Source organism: Neofelis nebulosa, chromosome 4 (assembly GCF_028018385.1).
Source record: "Neofelis nebulosa isolate mNeoNeb1 chromosome 4, mNeoNeb1.pri, whole genome shotgun sequence".
Classification (NCBI taxonomy): Eukaryota; Metazoa; Chordata; class Mammalia; order Carnivora; family Felidae; genus Neofelis; species Neofelis nebulosa.
This window is the reverse complement of record NC_080785.1, coordinates 64180735-64195510: the sequence shown is the minus strand read 5'-3', so window position 1 is coordinate 64195510 and position 14776 is coordinate 64180735. Positions and strand designations below refer to the sequence as shown.

The following is a 14776-nucleotide window of genomic DNA, read 5'->3' as shown; positions in this document are numbered from 1 at the left end:
ATTTTCTCTAATTTTACACTCTCAATAACTGTTTTCTAGTCCAAAGCTGAAGATGTAATAAATATAGTAGCAATCACAGTGTAACATCAGCAATACCAAAGAACTATATAATATCTACACAGAAATTGTTAGACCTGTATTTATTTTTATTTAATATTTATTTTAGAGGAAAATTCTTAAATCATATAAATAATAACAGCCCATATTTTTTATATTGATCATTTCATTTTTTTCTAAAAAATCTACTTGTCTTTTTAAAAATGTTCAAGGTCTCTGTAGAAAATTTTTAAATCTTATTAGTAATGAACAAGCCACACTCTTAAAAATCTCATGACAGCCTTAACTTTAGAATGCAGTACACAATTAACAAAGTGAGAATTATAAGGATAGTTTTGGTTTCCATTTGGAAATGTGGGGACTCAGCTCCCCAAATACTAATAGTTCTACAAGCCCATCTCACTTATTCATGACGTGAATGATGTGCTAAGCTTTCTAGCAAACTTCCAACATAACTTTTCCCTCATAAAAAAGTACATATAAAATATTCACTTATATTTACATATCCATTTATTTGAATCACAATGGGATTCAAATAAGTGAGACAGCATATAATAGGATTTAATAGGATATAATACCTGGATTTCAAATACTGTAGGAGAATGTGTCAAGTTATAAAGGATACATAATGATACAGTATAAAAAAACTTTTCTAGTTTTATTTGTACATAAAAGGTAACCTGTACTAGATTGTTTTCTAGTTTAACACAATGGCCAGGATTCTTTAAGATTCATAATTGGTAGACAAAAAATTTGTTAAGAAACTAGATAAATCACTGTATTTTTAAGAGATGAATAGGCTTAATGCCTGAAAACAGGGACTTCATAATATTTGAGTTTATAATTAAAAAACCTTTGGTATATTGCCCTATGGGAATTTCAAATATTTGTAAATTTTTGAAAATCTGCTAGCTTCCCTAAAGCTTCTGGTATTCACAATAAAACTGAGTTCTGCAACAACACAAAAGGCTGAAAAACAAGGTCAGAGAGTGTCTAGTTTGCTAAATCTCTTTACCTTGCCCTGCTTTGTACGTCAACAGGCAAACTGAATGCTTCTTGTAAAGAATACAAATAGATTGAAAGTAAAAGTATGGGCAATATCATGCAAACAGCAACCACAAGAAAACTAGACTGTCTGTATTAATATCAGACAAAAAAATCTTTAAAAATATTACCAGAAACGGGGCGCCTGGGTGGCGCAGTCGGTTAAGCGTCCGACTTCAGCCAGGTCACGATCTCACGGTCCGTGAGTTCGAGCCCCGCGTCAGGCTCTGGGCTGATGGCTCGGAGCCTGGAGCCTGTTTCCGATTCTGTGTCTCCCTCTCTCTCTGCCCCTCCCCCGTTCATGCTCTGTCTCTCTCTGTCCCAAAAATAAATAAAAAACGTTGAAAAAAAAAAAATTAAAAAAATATTACCAGAAATAAGGAGGGGCATTTTGTAATGATGAAAGGTTCAATCCATGTGGAAGATATTCAATTACGAATACACACACACACACACACACACACACCCCTAATAAGAGAACATGAAAATATATCAAGTTAAACCTGATAGAAATGGGAAAAAATACATACTTCAACAGTAGTAGTTGGGGACTTCAATATTCCACTTTCAATATGAATACAAAACTGGGCAGAAGATAACAAAGAAATAGAGCTAGAGCAGTACTATAAACCAACTTGACCTAAAAGACATCTATAGGACATACCTGTCAAAACCAGCAAATATAAGTTCTTCTGAAGTGCATATGGAACATTGTCCTGGATGGACAATAAACTACACCACAAGATAAACCTCAATAAATTAAAAAAAAAAACACACAAGTCATGCAAAATATGTTCTCTGACCATAATGGAATGAAATTGTGAAACAGCAAAAATAAATTTAATTAGCTTACAAATATGTGTAAATTAAACAACCCAGATAATTGATGACTCAAAAAAGAAATTAAGAAGGAAATGACAAAATACACTGAAAAGATTAAAACAGATACAGTATATTTATGAGATGCTGTCAAAGTAGTACTTAGAGGGAAATTTATAGACATATATCCTTACATTAGATAAGAATAAGATCTCAATGTAATAAACTAGCCATGTACCTTAAGACACTGGAAAAAGAAGAGCATACTACATCTAAAGAAAGCAGAATAAAGGAAATGTTAAAGATTAGAGAGGAAATTAATGAAATTGAGAATAGAAAAACAATGGAGAAAGTCAATGAAATCAAAAGCTGGTTCTCTGAAAAAAAATCAACACAACTGGCATATCTCTAACTAGACTGAGAACAAAAAGACTCAGTTACCAGAATCTGAAATGAAATAAGAGACAGCACTACAGATCTTATTAAGGAATATTATTATAGACAGGTATATGTCAATAAATTAGGTAACTTAGATGAGATTGGAAAGTTCCTAAAAAGACACAAACACCAAAACTTACTCAAGAGAAATAAGCAATCCAAATACATTTGTATCATGTAAAATACTGAGTAAAACAAACAAACAAACAACAAAAAAAAACACAACACACACAATAAAGACCAGATTCAGATGGCATCAATGCTGCATTCTACCAAACATTTAAGGAATAAACCATTTCTTCAGAAACACTTCTAAATAATATATAAGGATGGAATACTAGGGGCACCTGGGTGGCTCAGTCAGTTGAGCATCCAAGTCTTGATTTCAGCTCAAGTCATGATCACAGGGTCTTGGGACCGAGCCCTGAATCCTGTTCCATGCTGAGTGTGGAGCCTGCTTAGGATTCTCTCTCTCTCTCTCTCTCTCTCTCTCTCTCTCTCTCTCTCCCTCTCACCCTCTGCCTCTCTCCCCTGCTTGCACTCTCTCTATATATAATAAAGTTTAAAAAAATTAAAAAAAATTAAAAGGATGGAACACTTCCAGACTCATTCTAGAGCCCAGTATTACTGACACCAAAACCAGAAAAAAGGTATCACAAGAAAAGAAGACTACAGACCTATGTATCTTTTGAATATGGATGCAAATGTCCCCAGCAAAATATTGGCAACATGAATCTAGAAATTAGACAAAGAATTATAAACCATGACCAAGTGGAATTTCAACCAGGTGTGCAAGGTTGATTTAACATCCAAAAACTAATCAACATAATATTCCATATTGATATAATAAAAAAATAAAAATCCATAAGTGATTTTCAATATCCAGAAAAACTCATTTGAGAAAAATCTAACACTCTTTATATATGTGTGTGTGTGTGTGTGTGTGTGTGTGTGTACACATACATAAAAAGACTAGGAGTAGAATGCAACTTCTCCACCTGATAAAGAGAATCTACAAAAAACCCTACAGGTTACATCATACTTGAAGAAATACTGGATGCTTTCTCATAAGATCAGGAATGCCTGCTCTCACTGCTTCTATTCAACATGGTATTTCAGGTTCTAACTCTGACAACTAGAAAAGGTAAATAAATAAAAGGTATCCAGATTGAAAAAGAAGAAGTAAAACTATCTCTATTCACATATGACATGATTTTTTATGTAAAAATTCCTAACAAACCCACACATACAAAAATTATAATGAACACATTTAGAAAGATTTCAGGATACAAAATCAAGATACAAAATTTAATTATACTTCTACACATGTGCAAAGAATAGACTGAAAATGCAATTTAAAAAATGATTTGAGGGTGCCTGGGTGGCTCAGTCAGTTAAGCATCTGACTCCTGATTTTGGCTCAGGTCATGATCTCACAGTTTGCGAGATTGAGCCCTACATTGAGCCCCACTTTGGGCTCTGTGCTGACAGTGTGGAGCCTGCTTGGGATTCTCTCTCTCCCTCTCTATCTGTCCCTTCCCCTCTCACGTGCATGCATGTTCTCATTCTCTCAAAATAAATAAACTTTAAAATAATGATTCCACTTACATAGCTTCAAAAGAACAAATTACTTAGGGATAAATTTAATAAAAAAGTGTAAATTTAAATATCACAAAACATTGTTGAAATAAATTAGAAATCTATGTAAATGGAAATACATCCACATTCCTAGATCATAAGATTTAATGTTGTTAAGATTGCAATCTGCCCCAAATTAACAAGAAGGTTCATCCTATCAGAATCCCTATCAGAATGCCATGTGACTCCTTTGTAGAAATTGGCAAACTAATTCAAAATTCATTTGGAATTCCAAGGGACCCAGAATAGCTAAACCAATCTTAAAAAAGAAAGACAAAATAGGAGGAATTATATTTTACTATTTTATAATTTACTACAAAACATCAGCAATCAAAATAGCATCACGGTGAATAAGGATAAGTATAGATCGGGCGCCTGGGTGGCCCAGTCCATTGAGCATCTGACCTCAGCTCAGGTCATGACCTCATGTTCTGTGGGTTCAAGCCCCGTGTCAGGCTCTGTGCTGACAGCTCAGAACCTGGAGCCTGCACCGGATTCTGTGTCTCCCTCTCTCTCTGCTCCTCCCCTGCTCATGCTCTGACTCTCTCTCTCAAAAATAAATAAACATTAAAAAAAAAAAAAAAGGATAAGCACAGATCAGTGAATAATATGGAGAGTCCAGAAATAAACCCATGTATGTGTCTATGGTTTTCAACTGATTTTCAGCCTAGGTGCTAAGGTCATTTCATGGGAAAGAACAGTCTTTTTCAACAAATGGTGCTAGGAAAATTGGATATTCACATGTAAAATAATAAACTTGGACCCTTATGTTGTGCCATATATAAAAATCAACTCAAAATGTATAATCGAAGACCAAAATACAAGATATATACCTATAAAACTCTTAGAAAAAACATTGGGGTAAATCTCCATGACTTTAGATTTGGCAATAGGTTCCAAGAAATAACAACAAAAAACAAGCAACAGAAGAAACGATAGATAAATTGGATTTCATTAAAATTAAAAACTCCCATGCTTCAAAAGACATTATCAAGAAAGTGAAAAGACAAGTCAGAGAATGGGGAAAAAATTGCAAATCACATATCTAGTAAGATAATTGTATTTATAATACATAAATAACTCATACAACTCACCAGCAAAGCATCTGAGTGGTATTTCTTCAAAGAAGATATACTGGTACCAATAAACACATGAAAAAATGCTTGCCATCATTAGCCACCAGGAAAACACAAATCAAACCACAAATAAATGTCACTTCATACGAAATAAGATGGCTAAAATCAAAATCTCAATGTCGACCAGGATGTGGATGCATTAGAACCCTCACACACTTCTATGAGACTATAAAACATGCAGCCACTTTGGAACTAGCTGTTCCTCAACAGGTTAAACAGAATTACTCCATGATCCAGTAATTCCAGTAATAAATATGCTTCTAGGTATATCCATGCCTAAGAGAAATGAAAACAGGTGTTCACCCAAAAGCTTGTACCAGGATGTTCACAGTAGCATTACATATAATGGCCCAAAGGTGGGGGTGCCCAGGTGGCTCAGTCAGTTAAGCCACCGACTCCCGATTTTGGCTCAGGTCACGATCTCACAGTTCGAGAGTTTGAGTCCTCCTATTCAGGCTCTATGCTGATGATGCAGAGCCTGCTTGGGATTCTCTCTCTCCCTCTGTCTGTTCCCCCCCACAAAATAAATAAATAAAAACTTAAAAACGTGGCCCAAATGTGTAAACACCCCAAATGTTCATCAACTGATGAATGTACAATGTAAATACTTAGCGTGGAAAATTGCTCCACCATAAAAAGAGATGAAGTACTAAATACAGTACAATATGAATGAACCTTGAAAACATAATGCTAGGTGAAAAAAGTCAATCACAAAAGGCAGGCTGCTATATGATTCCACTTATTAAAATGTCCAGAATAGGCAAATCCATTGAACAGAAAGTAGATCGGAGATTGCCTATGGTTGCAAAGGTGAGACGGTAATGGAGGGAAGAGGGGACAGAAAGCTGGAGTACAGTATTTCTTTTTCAGATGATAAAAATGTTCTATACCTGACAGTAGTGGTTGCACCTATCTGTGAATATACTAAAAAACAGACCACTGCATACTTCAGTAACTACTGCACACTGTAAATGAGTGACTTATATGGTACAATAAACTGTATTTCAATAAAGCTGTTTGAAAAAAATAATATTTTCTATTCCTCTCTCCTTCCATCTTTATTAGATATAAAAAACTTATCAACTTTACCAACATATGAACTTAGAACTTGGTAAGGGTTAATATTTGCCCTCAGTAGGGAAATTATAAAGCTATTATATAAAGGCAACAAGGGGTTTTGTGCTGTATGGCAAACATTGAAGCAGATACTCTCTATATAGATTAGTCATTTTTCTGGAAATATTTTATCTAACTATAATAAATGCATATTTAATGCTTTTTATGTTTAACAGTTCTTCATGAAAATCTAGTGAATCTGTAAGCAAACGAAAGAAGGTACAGACTAATGATACCTTGTTAAAGTATCATTTCAGGAAATAATATATTGGGTTTTAATATTCCTTTTAAAATTTTACATGGGAAAATGCTTTCTCTCCCCCCTCCTCTTTTTACAAAGCAAATTCACCTTAGTAACATACATTGAGATCAACAAGATGATAAGACTAAATTATACCCTAAGCAATTACAAATGTATTTTTTTCAAGGGGCAGATATACACAGATCAGATTTACTTCTGAAAAAATATAAGGAAATTTACAATATAATAAGTCACTTTCATTTAACATTCCCATCTATCCGCCCACAAAAAGCAATCAGGAAGAGCTAACTAATGTTTTAACTTCCCTGTATTCTAAACTGTCCTTTTTAATGGATTAAAGATGCAGGAGTGGTGCTATTTTCTTCGTAGAGATCTCTTCTACAGCAGCAAGAGGGATTCTAACAGATATACTAAAATATCATACACAGAACTTAACGTATTGATTTATTGTAGAGATAAAATGTTCATCAATTACTTATTTCCAGCGGTGGGGTAGGAGTGCAGTAGATGTCCAGCAGTTTGGAACTTAACTCTTTGCGGGTAATTCGGCTCCACTTGCCACTAGGATGCTGGCAAATCCAGCAAAAGTTTCTTACAGTAAATAAAAGACCTTAAAGAGCAGGATATCAGCAGGAAACAACCGAGGAACACTAACAGGGCTGAGGGTCCTAGAGCGGGAGAAGAGGAGGCGACAAACTCCTGAGCACGAAGAAATCACACGGAGCCGAAGGGCTGCAAACTGACCAAAGAGGGCAGAAGGGCAGGGCAGAGGTCGTGAGGGTCAGGTATCAGATGCGGCCATAGGATGCACAAGGACGCTCCAGTGTCACCCAGGAAGTCAGCCCCCTTCTCCCTAAGGTCCGAGTGGCGCCCCAGCGCTCCCTTCCGCCTGAACCCTACCTCGCCAACCTTGTCCCGGGGCCAGGAGCATAAGCGTCAGCGCCAGACGCCAGACTCGGCCAAGCATCGCTGCCGCCGCACTTGGGGTCCCAGGCGTCGCAGGGCCCGGGCCGTGGGTGTAAGCAGGCTGCGGACACCTCAGCCCTCCTACCACAGGACTTTCTCAATCCGTTCCTGCTCAGTCTTCAAGGACGCTGCATGTCCCCGCTCGGGGGAATCAGCTGTCCTTTCCTGGGACACAAGCGAGAGTCTTCCGCGCAGCCCCTCTGCGGCTACTCTCCTCCCACAGAAGCCCCGCCTGTCCATCGGAAAGCCACGCCCACCTTTTCCCGGGAGACCAGGTCCTGCAGGGTCCAGGCTGTAGCACACCCACCACCTTGGATCTTAAAGGCAGTCGTACATACAGGGCAAGCTCACGGGATATAGCTTGGCACCTCGAGTCTCACTGTCTTAACGCTTTAAGAAAAACTGATAATCCTAGAAATTGTTCAGATGGATCTCCAATAAAAGCAGCTTTGTGAGGTTCTGTTGGAAGGGGCAGTGCCTGCAGTTATCCCTGTAGATGGATTCTTAACTTCGCAATTGCGGGTGCTGGTTTGCCCCCAGAGGAGCATATGTTTCTCAGAAATTGCTCCTGTCACCTCAGGCCTCATTGATGAAGGATGGGAGGAGGGAGTGGAGATTAATGGCACAACACTGGTAGCTCTCTTCCTCTGCTTTTAAGACAGTTTTGAGAAGTGGGAGGGAGGACATGGAGACTTTCAAACACGTGGAGTTAGCCATTGTAATTGCTGGTGATCCCCAAATTTTTTTTCAGGTGCTCAGTGGTGACCCAGTGACTCAGGATATGGTCAACATATGGTCCCATGATTCCCAAGGTTGCCTTGTGGATGGTGTCCAATGTGAAGTTATCTTCACATGCCTGGTTGGTTCTGCAGAGGGAGCAGGCCCCCACCTTTAAAAAAAGGAACAACTGATATTTTTAGGAAGGCTCCACACGCAGTACTCACAATGCTGAGCTCAAGACCCAGCTGAGATCAACTGGACACTTAAATGACTGAGACACTCAGGCACCCTGATTCTGCATCCTTCTATGTCATTAAATGAAACCTCACTTTCCTAGGTTTTCTTTGGAAGTCTCCATTCTCTCAAGAACCTTACCTATCACCTGGCACTTTGTCTTCAGAGCTGGTATTTGAGAGGAAAGAAGACACTGGACAACAGAAGGTAGTTCCAAGGTCCGTGACGGGCTCCAGGATTCAGGCCACAGTTCCACCTATAGATCTGGAGGACTGAGGCTTGGATGAGGCATGGTGGTAAAGGCAGAAGATGTCCAAATGCATAAAGAAGTTATTTTAAAAATAGTTTATACATTTATTTTTATTTGAAAGAGAAATTACAATTAAAAATTTTTAACTTTGTTTCCAAAAGTGTAAGTATTAACCCATTTGGGGAGAAAAAACATCTTTGTTGTGCAACATGTAGCCCCCTTTTACATGCAATGAAGGCATCCAATGTGAAACAAAAATGAAATACAATTTTTTGGTGGGGTTGGACAGATGACTTTCATCTTTGGGCCTAATTATGGAAGAATAATTTAAGGTGAGCAGAATGAAAACCCTGAGATATTTTTAACGTATGTCTTTTTGCTTCAGCTTATAAAGCCCTAATAAAACTGAAACAGAAAAGTAAACATCAACTGTCTCAGACCATTTGTGAAATAACCAGGAATAAAGTAAAGGCTATAATCAAGATTTAATTACAATAGGCTTTTTATAATTTATTTTTGTCCAGCAATATGTGTAGAAATACAATCAATTTTATACTTTCTTGGAGGACATCACTTACCTAATTTCCAACAAACCCTGATTAGACAATTTAAAGTACAGTGGGTCCTATTTTTCCCTTCAGGTTTTGACTTATGAATACTATTTGATGAGTTTACAATAGACTTGTTAACAAAGAACCAATTTTCCTTGATGCATGTGAGTTAAAATGGGAAGAAAAGTGCTCTTAAATTGTTTTTCAAATCTCAATGGAACATTTACTTGAACTGGTGTGGTTCTGGAAAAATATACCAAATAAAAATTAGTTATAAGATTGTGGAAAAAACTAAAAAGTAATAAAAATAATGTTTTCATATGTATCTGGCAAAGTACATCAAAATTGGTATAAGATTCAAATATTTTTAACTTTATTTTTGAAAAGGAGAAAAAAAAACAATGGATATATGGTACCCTTACTGTAAATATCGATGGCGCTAGTAAAATGCAATAGATATCACCAAGAGACAGAAATAATACAGAATGTCTGAGGAAAGATGAAATGAAGCCAAGGGTTAATAAGTACAATATAACCTGAATGAAGAAAAAAGCCCACCAACAGAAACTTTCAAATGATGATTTTTTTTTTTTAAAGAAAATAACTCTGCTCTTGTCAGATTCTTTTGCAAAATGATGATGGGCTTGTCTGGGTAAACCCCCCCAAATTCAGGGGGCAGAAAGACACAGCTATTAAGTGCACAAACCTTAGGGTCAGGACACCTGGGTTGTAATCCTAGATCTGCTACCTATTTACTGGCTGTGTAACTTGGACATCACACTTAACCTCTTTTAACCTCATTTTTCTGTACAATGGGAATGATGATAATAATACCTACTCCACAGAGTTTAAGAAACTAAAGTGTATATATGTGTGAGGAATGGTCTGGAGGATGAGTCTGAAGAGAAAGCACTTAGGTTCTGGCACAGAGTAACTAAAATGAATGTACATTATAATGTATGGTTAATAAAACAAAGGTGCAATACCACATAATTATACTTTTTCTTATATCTTGTTATTATATAAAGGTGCATAGTTTCTCAGTGTTACCTTTTAACAGTGTACAGGATAATTTGGAGTAAACTTACTGAAAATACACATTTATAGCTCGTATGAATTCCTTGGCCAGTATGTATTTTATTTTACTAAATAAAAGAGTCTGGTTCTTTCCCAGATACACCTATCTATCTATCTATCTATCTATCTATCTATCTATCTATCTATCTATCTATCTAGCCAGGGAGAGGGTTAACAGGAAATAGCATCAGGGGGAGATAATGGCATCCCCAAATCAATACTTGAGCTTCATAAATTAATATCTTGGCTTTGGCTCTCAGTTTATATTCAGGAAGTTATTGCTCCCAAACAGACACACCAAATGGAATAGACATTTTGCTCCCAGCAACAGCAAATCCTTTCTTAATGAGGAATGAACGAGAGACTTGAAACAGTAAAGAAAATTTATTGAGAACATCCATTAACTGTGAATTTTATAATGTTTATTATGGCATGCCTCTAGGGAATAAGGTGGAAAGGCTGGGAGAGTGGAGCTGACTGCCTGGCATGAATGCTGGTTATAAGAATCAATCTTTTCACGTCTATGTTTGAAGCAGCATTACTCATAATAGCTAAAACACGGATGAAATCCAAGTATCCACTGATGGATGAATGGTAAGCAATGTATGGAATATGAATACAATGGAATATTATTCACTTTTAAAAAGGAAAGAAATTCTGATACAATATAAACATGGATGAACTTTGAAGACATTATGCTAAGAGAAATAAACCAGTTAAAAGGATAAATACTGTATGATTCCACATATGTGAAGTACCCAGAGCAGTGAAGTTCATAGAGACAGAAAATAGAATGGTGGTTCCCAAGGGCTGGGGGTGGGGGCAGGGGCAATGGGGAGTTATTATTTAATGATTACAGAGTATCAATTTGGAAAGATAAACTTCTAGAGATGGACGGTTATACCTGTTGCACAATACTGTGAATGTACTTATGCTACTGAACTGTATATTTAAAAATAGTTAAAATGACAACTTTATGTTATATATATTTTGCCACAATAGGGAATATTAAATAAAATGAATGAATCTTTCACCCATCAGCCAGAAAGCAAGCCCTTTATTTAAACAGATCTCAACATTACCAGCTCCAAGGACATTTCTTGAAATGTTCCATAGAGTAGAAATGGCTTAACCTGTGATTAAGTTTATGGAACATAAACTCACAGAGGTTAACAAATTGATTACACGTCAATCAGTCATGCAAAACCACATAAATTGAGACATGGTAGCATAAGATTTACCAGCTAAGCAGTTTTCCTATCTTGTAGATCAGAAAACAGAATTCAGAGAAATTACTTTTCAAAGATTTTTCATTTTTATAAAATGAAAGCAACTTTTGTGAATAGCTATTTTAATAAAGAAATTAACTTGTTTCAACATAATATGTTCCATAATGTGATTTACAAAATGAAATTGGAATACTAAAGTTCCTTTGAAGGGAGTTGGAAAAGGTGTATATTATCCCTTTCAATAGCCATTCATATACATAAGTAATAGTTTGGATCAGAAGTATATATTATAAAATGCCTTTATGACTGAAATGTCTGCCTAGTAAACATCATGATTATACTTAAATGTTATTTAGATTCTTCTATAAGACTTAAATAAAACGTTGTAGCAGGTGGGCAAGCTATGTAACATTTCTATTTTTGTTTATATGATTTATGATTACCATAAATCATGAAGCATTCTGGGCCTCACAATTATAACTTGTAACATGTAATTAAATTCTGTAACTACAGAGGAAACATTTGATAATATTGGAGAAGGAATTTCATTATTTAGGAAATGGATAGTTTGATTTATGAACAAAATCTAATAAATGTCAGTAAATTTAGTTTTTGCCCAACTGTCCCACTGACCCTAATCCAATCTGAAATAAGCCAGGATTTTATAAAATACAAAATGATTTTTTTTACCATAGCTCTATTGAGATGTACTTTACATAATATTCACCTGTTTTTACTGTATAAAACATAACCGCACATCACCACAGTCTAATTTCTGAACATTTCCATAGCTCTAAAGATAGACCTCATCTCAACTTGTGGTTGTTCTCCATTCAAACCTCAAATTTTAAACAACAAATCTCCTTTCTGTTTCTATACATTTGCCTTTTTTTGGGACATTCTATAAAAATGGAGCATATGTGTACTTTTGTAACTGGGTTCTTTCACTTTTTGAGATTATCTATGTTGTAGTTTTATCAGCACTTTATTCCTTTTTATTGACAAATGATATTCCATTGTATGGATATAGTCTATTTTGGGTAGCCATCAATTGACATTTTGGGTTGTTTCCACTTTTTGGTCATTGCAAATAATGCTGCCATGAACATCTGAGTGTAAGTCTGTGTGGGTACCTATATGCTCACTATTTTAGGTGGAGTTGTAGGAATGGAATTGCTGGGTCATATGATGAATCGATGTTTTATTTTAAAGAAATTTCCATATTGTTCTCCAGACAAGCTTGTTTTAAGAGCAAAAGCAAATTTGTAATCACATGTGTGTTCTCAGCTTATATTTGTTTTTCTCCAAAATAAAAATCCCTCAGAGATGGATCAAAAAATTAAGTCTCTTGGCTTTTTACATAACTTAATTTTGAAACTTTACTGGTAAAATTGTTATAATACCTTAAGTCATGATTTAAAAAACAAAACCAATTACTTAAAAAATGTCAAAGCATTTTATTTGATATTAGATGGGGTAAAGTAAAACCTCGTAAAGATTTATTCATATAAAATTGGGATGACAAGTTTTGAAGTCAATCTCCGAAAGGTTCCCAGGTTCTTATATTGCCAATATTTCTAAAATTTTTAGCAGTTTTTTTCATGAGTGATTTGTTTATCAGCAACCCTTTGAGATTTCAATTAGACTGAAATTTAGATTTCAATTTCAATTAGAATGCTGAAAATGTTAGAAGAAAAAAATTAAGTTTCTGGATTTCCTGACATTTTAGGTATTGGGAAATTAAATTTTATGCATACATATGAATTCCCATGACATGGGAAAAAAGAACAAATGTTATTATATTAGACCAAATTTGATTCAAAATTGGGATCTGATACTTTCTTTTTTTAATTTTTCTAAAATTTATTTATTGAGAGAGAGAGAGAGAGAGAGAGAGAGAAAGCATAAGAGAGGGGCAGAAAGAGAGGGAGAGAGAAAAATCTGAAGCAGGCTCTGCACTGTGAGCATGGAGCCTGACATGGGGCTCAAACCCACGAACAGTGAGATCATGACATGAGCTGAAACCAAAAGTCAGATACTTAACCGACTGAGCCACCCATGTGCCCCAAGATCTGATACTTTAAAAGCTGTAGGGCTTTGGGCAAGTTTTTTGATAGCTCATAAAATGTATTTCTTGATTTGTGAAGTGAGGCTCATAACCCCAAGACTTCCTAGACAGAGAGGGCTCCAATAATTTCTAATTGACAGCTACATTCGCCCCACAACTTCCTAATGTTTTGCATTTGGTGACTTGGTTGCAGCTGATTGGACCAGCGATCCCTGCTTAAGGGACCTGGCATCACAAGTCTGTCCAGTGAAAATCTCCATGTCACTGCCAATTCTCTGAACCCATCATGTCCACACCTTTAGAGAACTGAAATTCTCGACATTACCAGGACTCCATTGCTCAGAGAGCTAGTGCATCGTACTGAGAAGGCAGAACAAGGTGAGGCATGGTGAAGACCTCAGATTCTGGGATGAGAATGCCTCATTTGGAAAACTGTCTTGCCAATTCCCATCTAGGCAAGTCTGGATAAGATACTTATCTTTTCCTCTGTTTCTTTATCTATAAAATGGACTTAATAATAAGAGTATTTGCCTAATAAAGTTATTCTGTGGATTAAACCAAACAATATACGAGGAATGTTATCACATAAGGGGTACTGAACATGCTCTACAAATGGCTGAGGCTCTTGTTATTGTTAATATTGTCATTTCTCATGTAGTCTATCAATGCAACCCCATTACCTTAGCACATCTAGTCACTGCAGCCTGAAGAAGATAAAATTACAGGAAATTGTCAGGGAACTTAGAGACTGCCTATGGCCTTCATAAATCCTCACTCTCTCCATCCTATTTTGCTCCTATGCTACATTTTTATAATTTAGTCGAGACAAAACCTCTAGTAAATTTTTCTGAGCTTGAAGGCTGGGCAAGAGTCCCTTTCCTACCATATGCTCCTGTGACTACTTTGTTACAGTGATGCCTGGATTTAAATGTGACGTTAAGCGTGTTACTTAAACTATCTGGAAAATGGAAATAATATTGTTGTGTTTATCACTGTGATGGTATAAATATTAAATAAATTGCAAGTATATATTTACATATAATATTTAGCATAATTCCTGTCAAATACTAAATAATTGACAGAGCTACTCTGTGTATATTTCTAGGTTATTTATAAGCATGATTAATGAAACATCCTATCAGTATTTTGTGATGGAGTAAATGTACCAATC

The 14776-nt window shown here is 36.0% G+C and overlaps 1 protein-coding gene across 5 annotated transcripts in view; it reads right to left on the bottom strand.

Moving 5' to 3' along the window:
• VWDE (von Willebrand factor D and EGF domains) overlaps nt 1–8359 on the bottom strand; it is a 78139-nt gene extending 69780 nt beyond the window's left edge. For all 5 annotated transcript variants that reach the window (XM_058724968.1, XM_058724969.1, XM_058724973.1 and 2 more), the window contains exon 1: nt 7411–8359. In XM_058724968.1, coding sequence (XP_058580951.1) covers nt 7411–7477 — 67 coding nt within the window. In that variant the 5' untranslated portion in view covers nt 7478–8359. The remainder of the gene's footprint in view (nt 1–7410) is intronic.
• Between the last annotated feature and the right edge of the window lie 6417 nt (nt 8360–14776).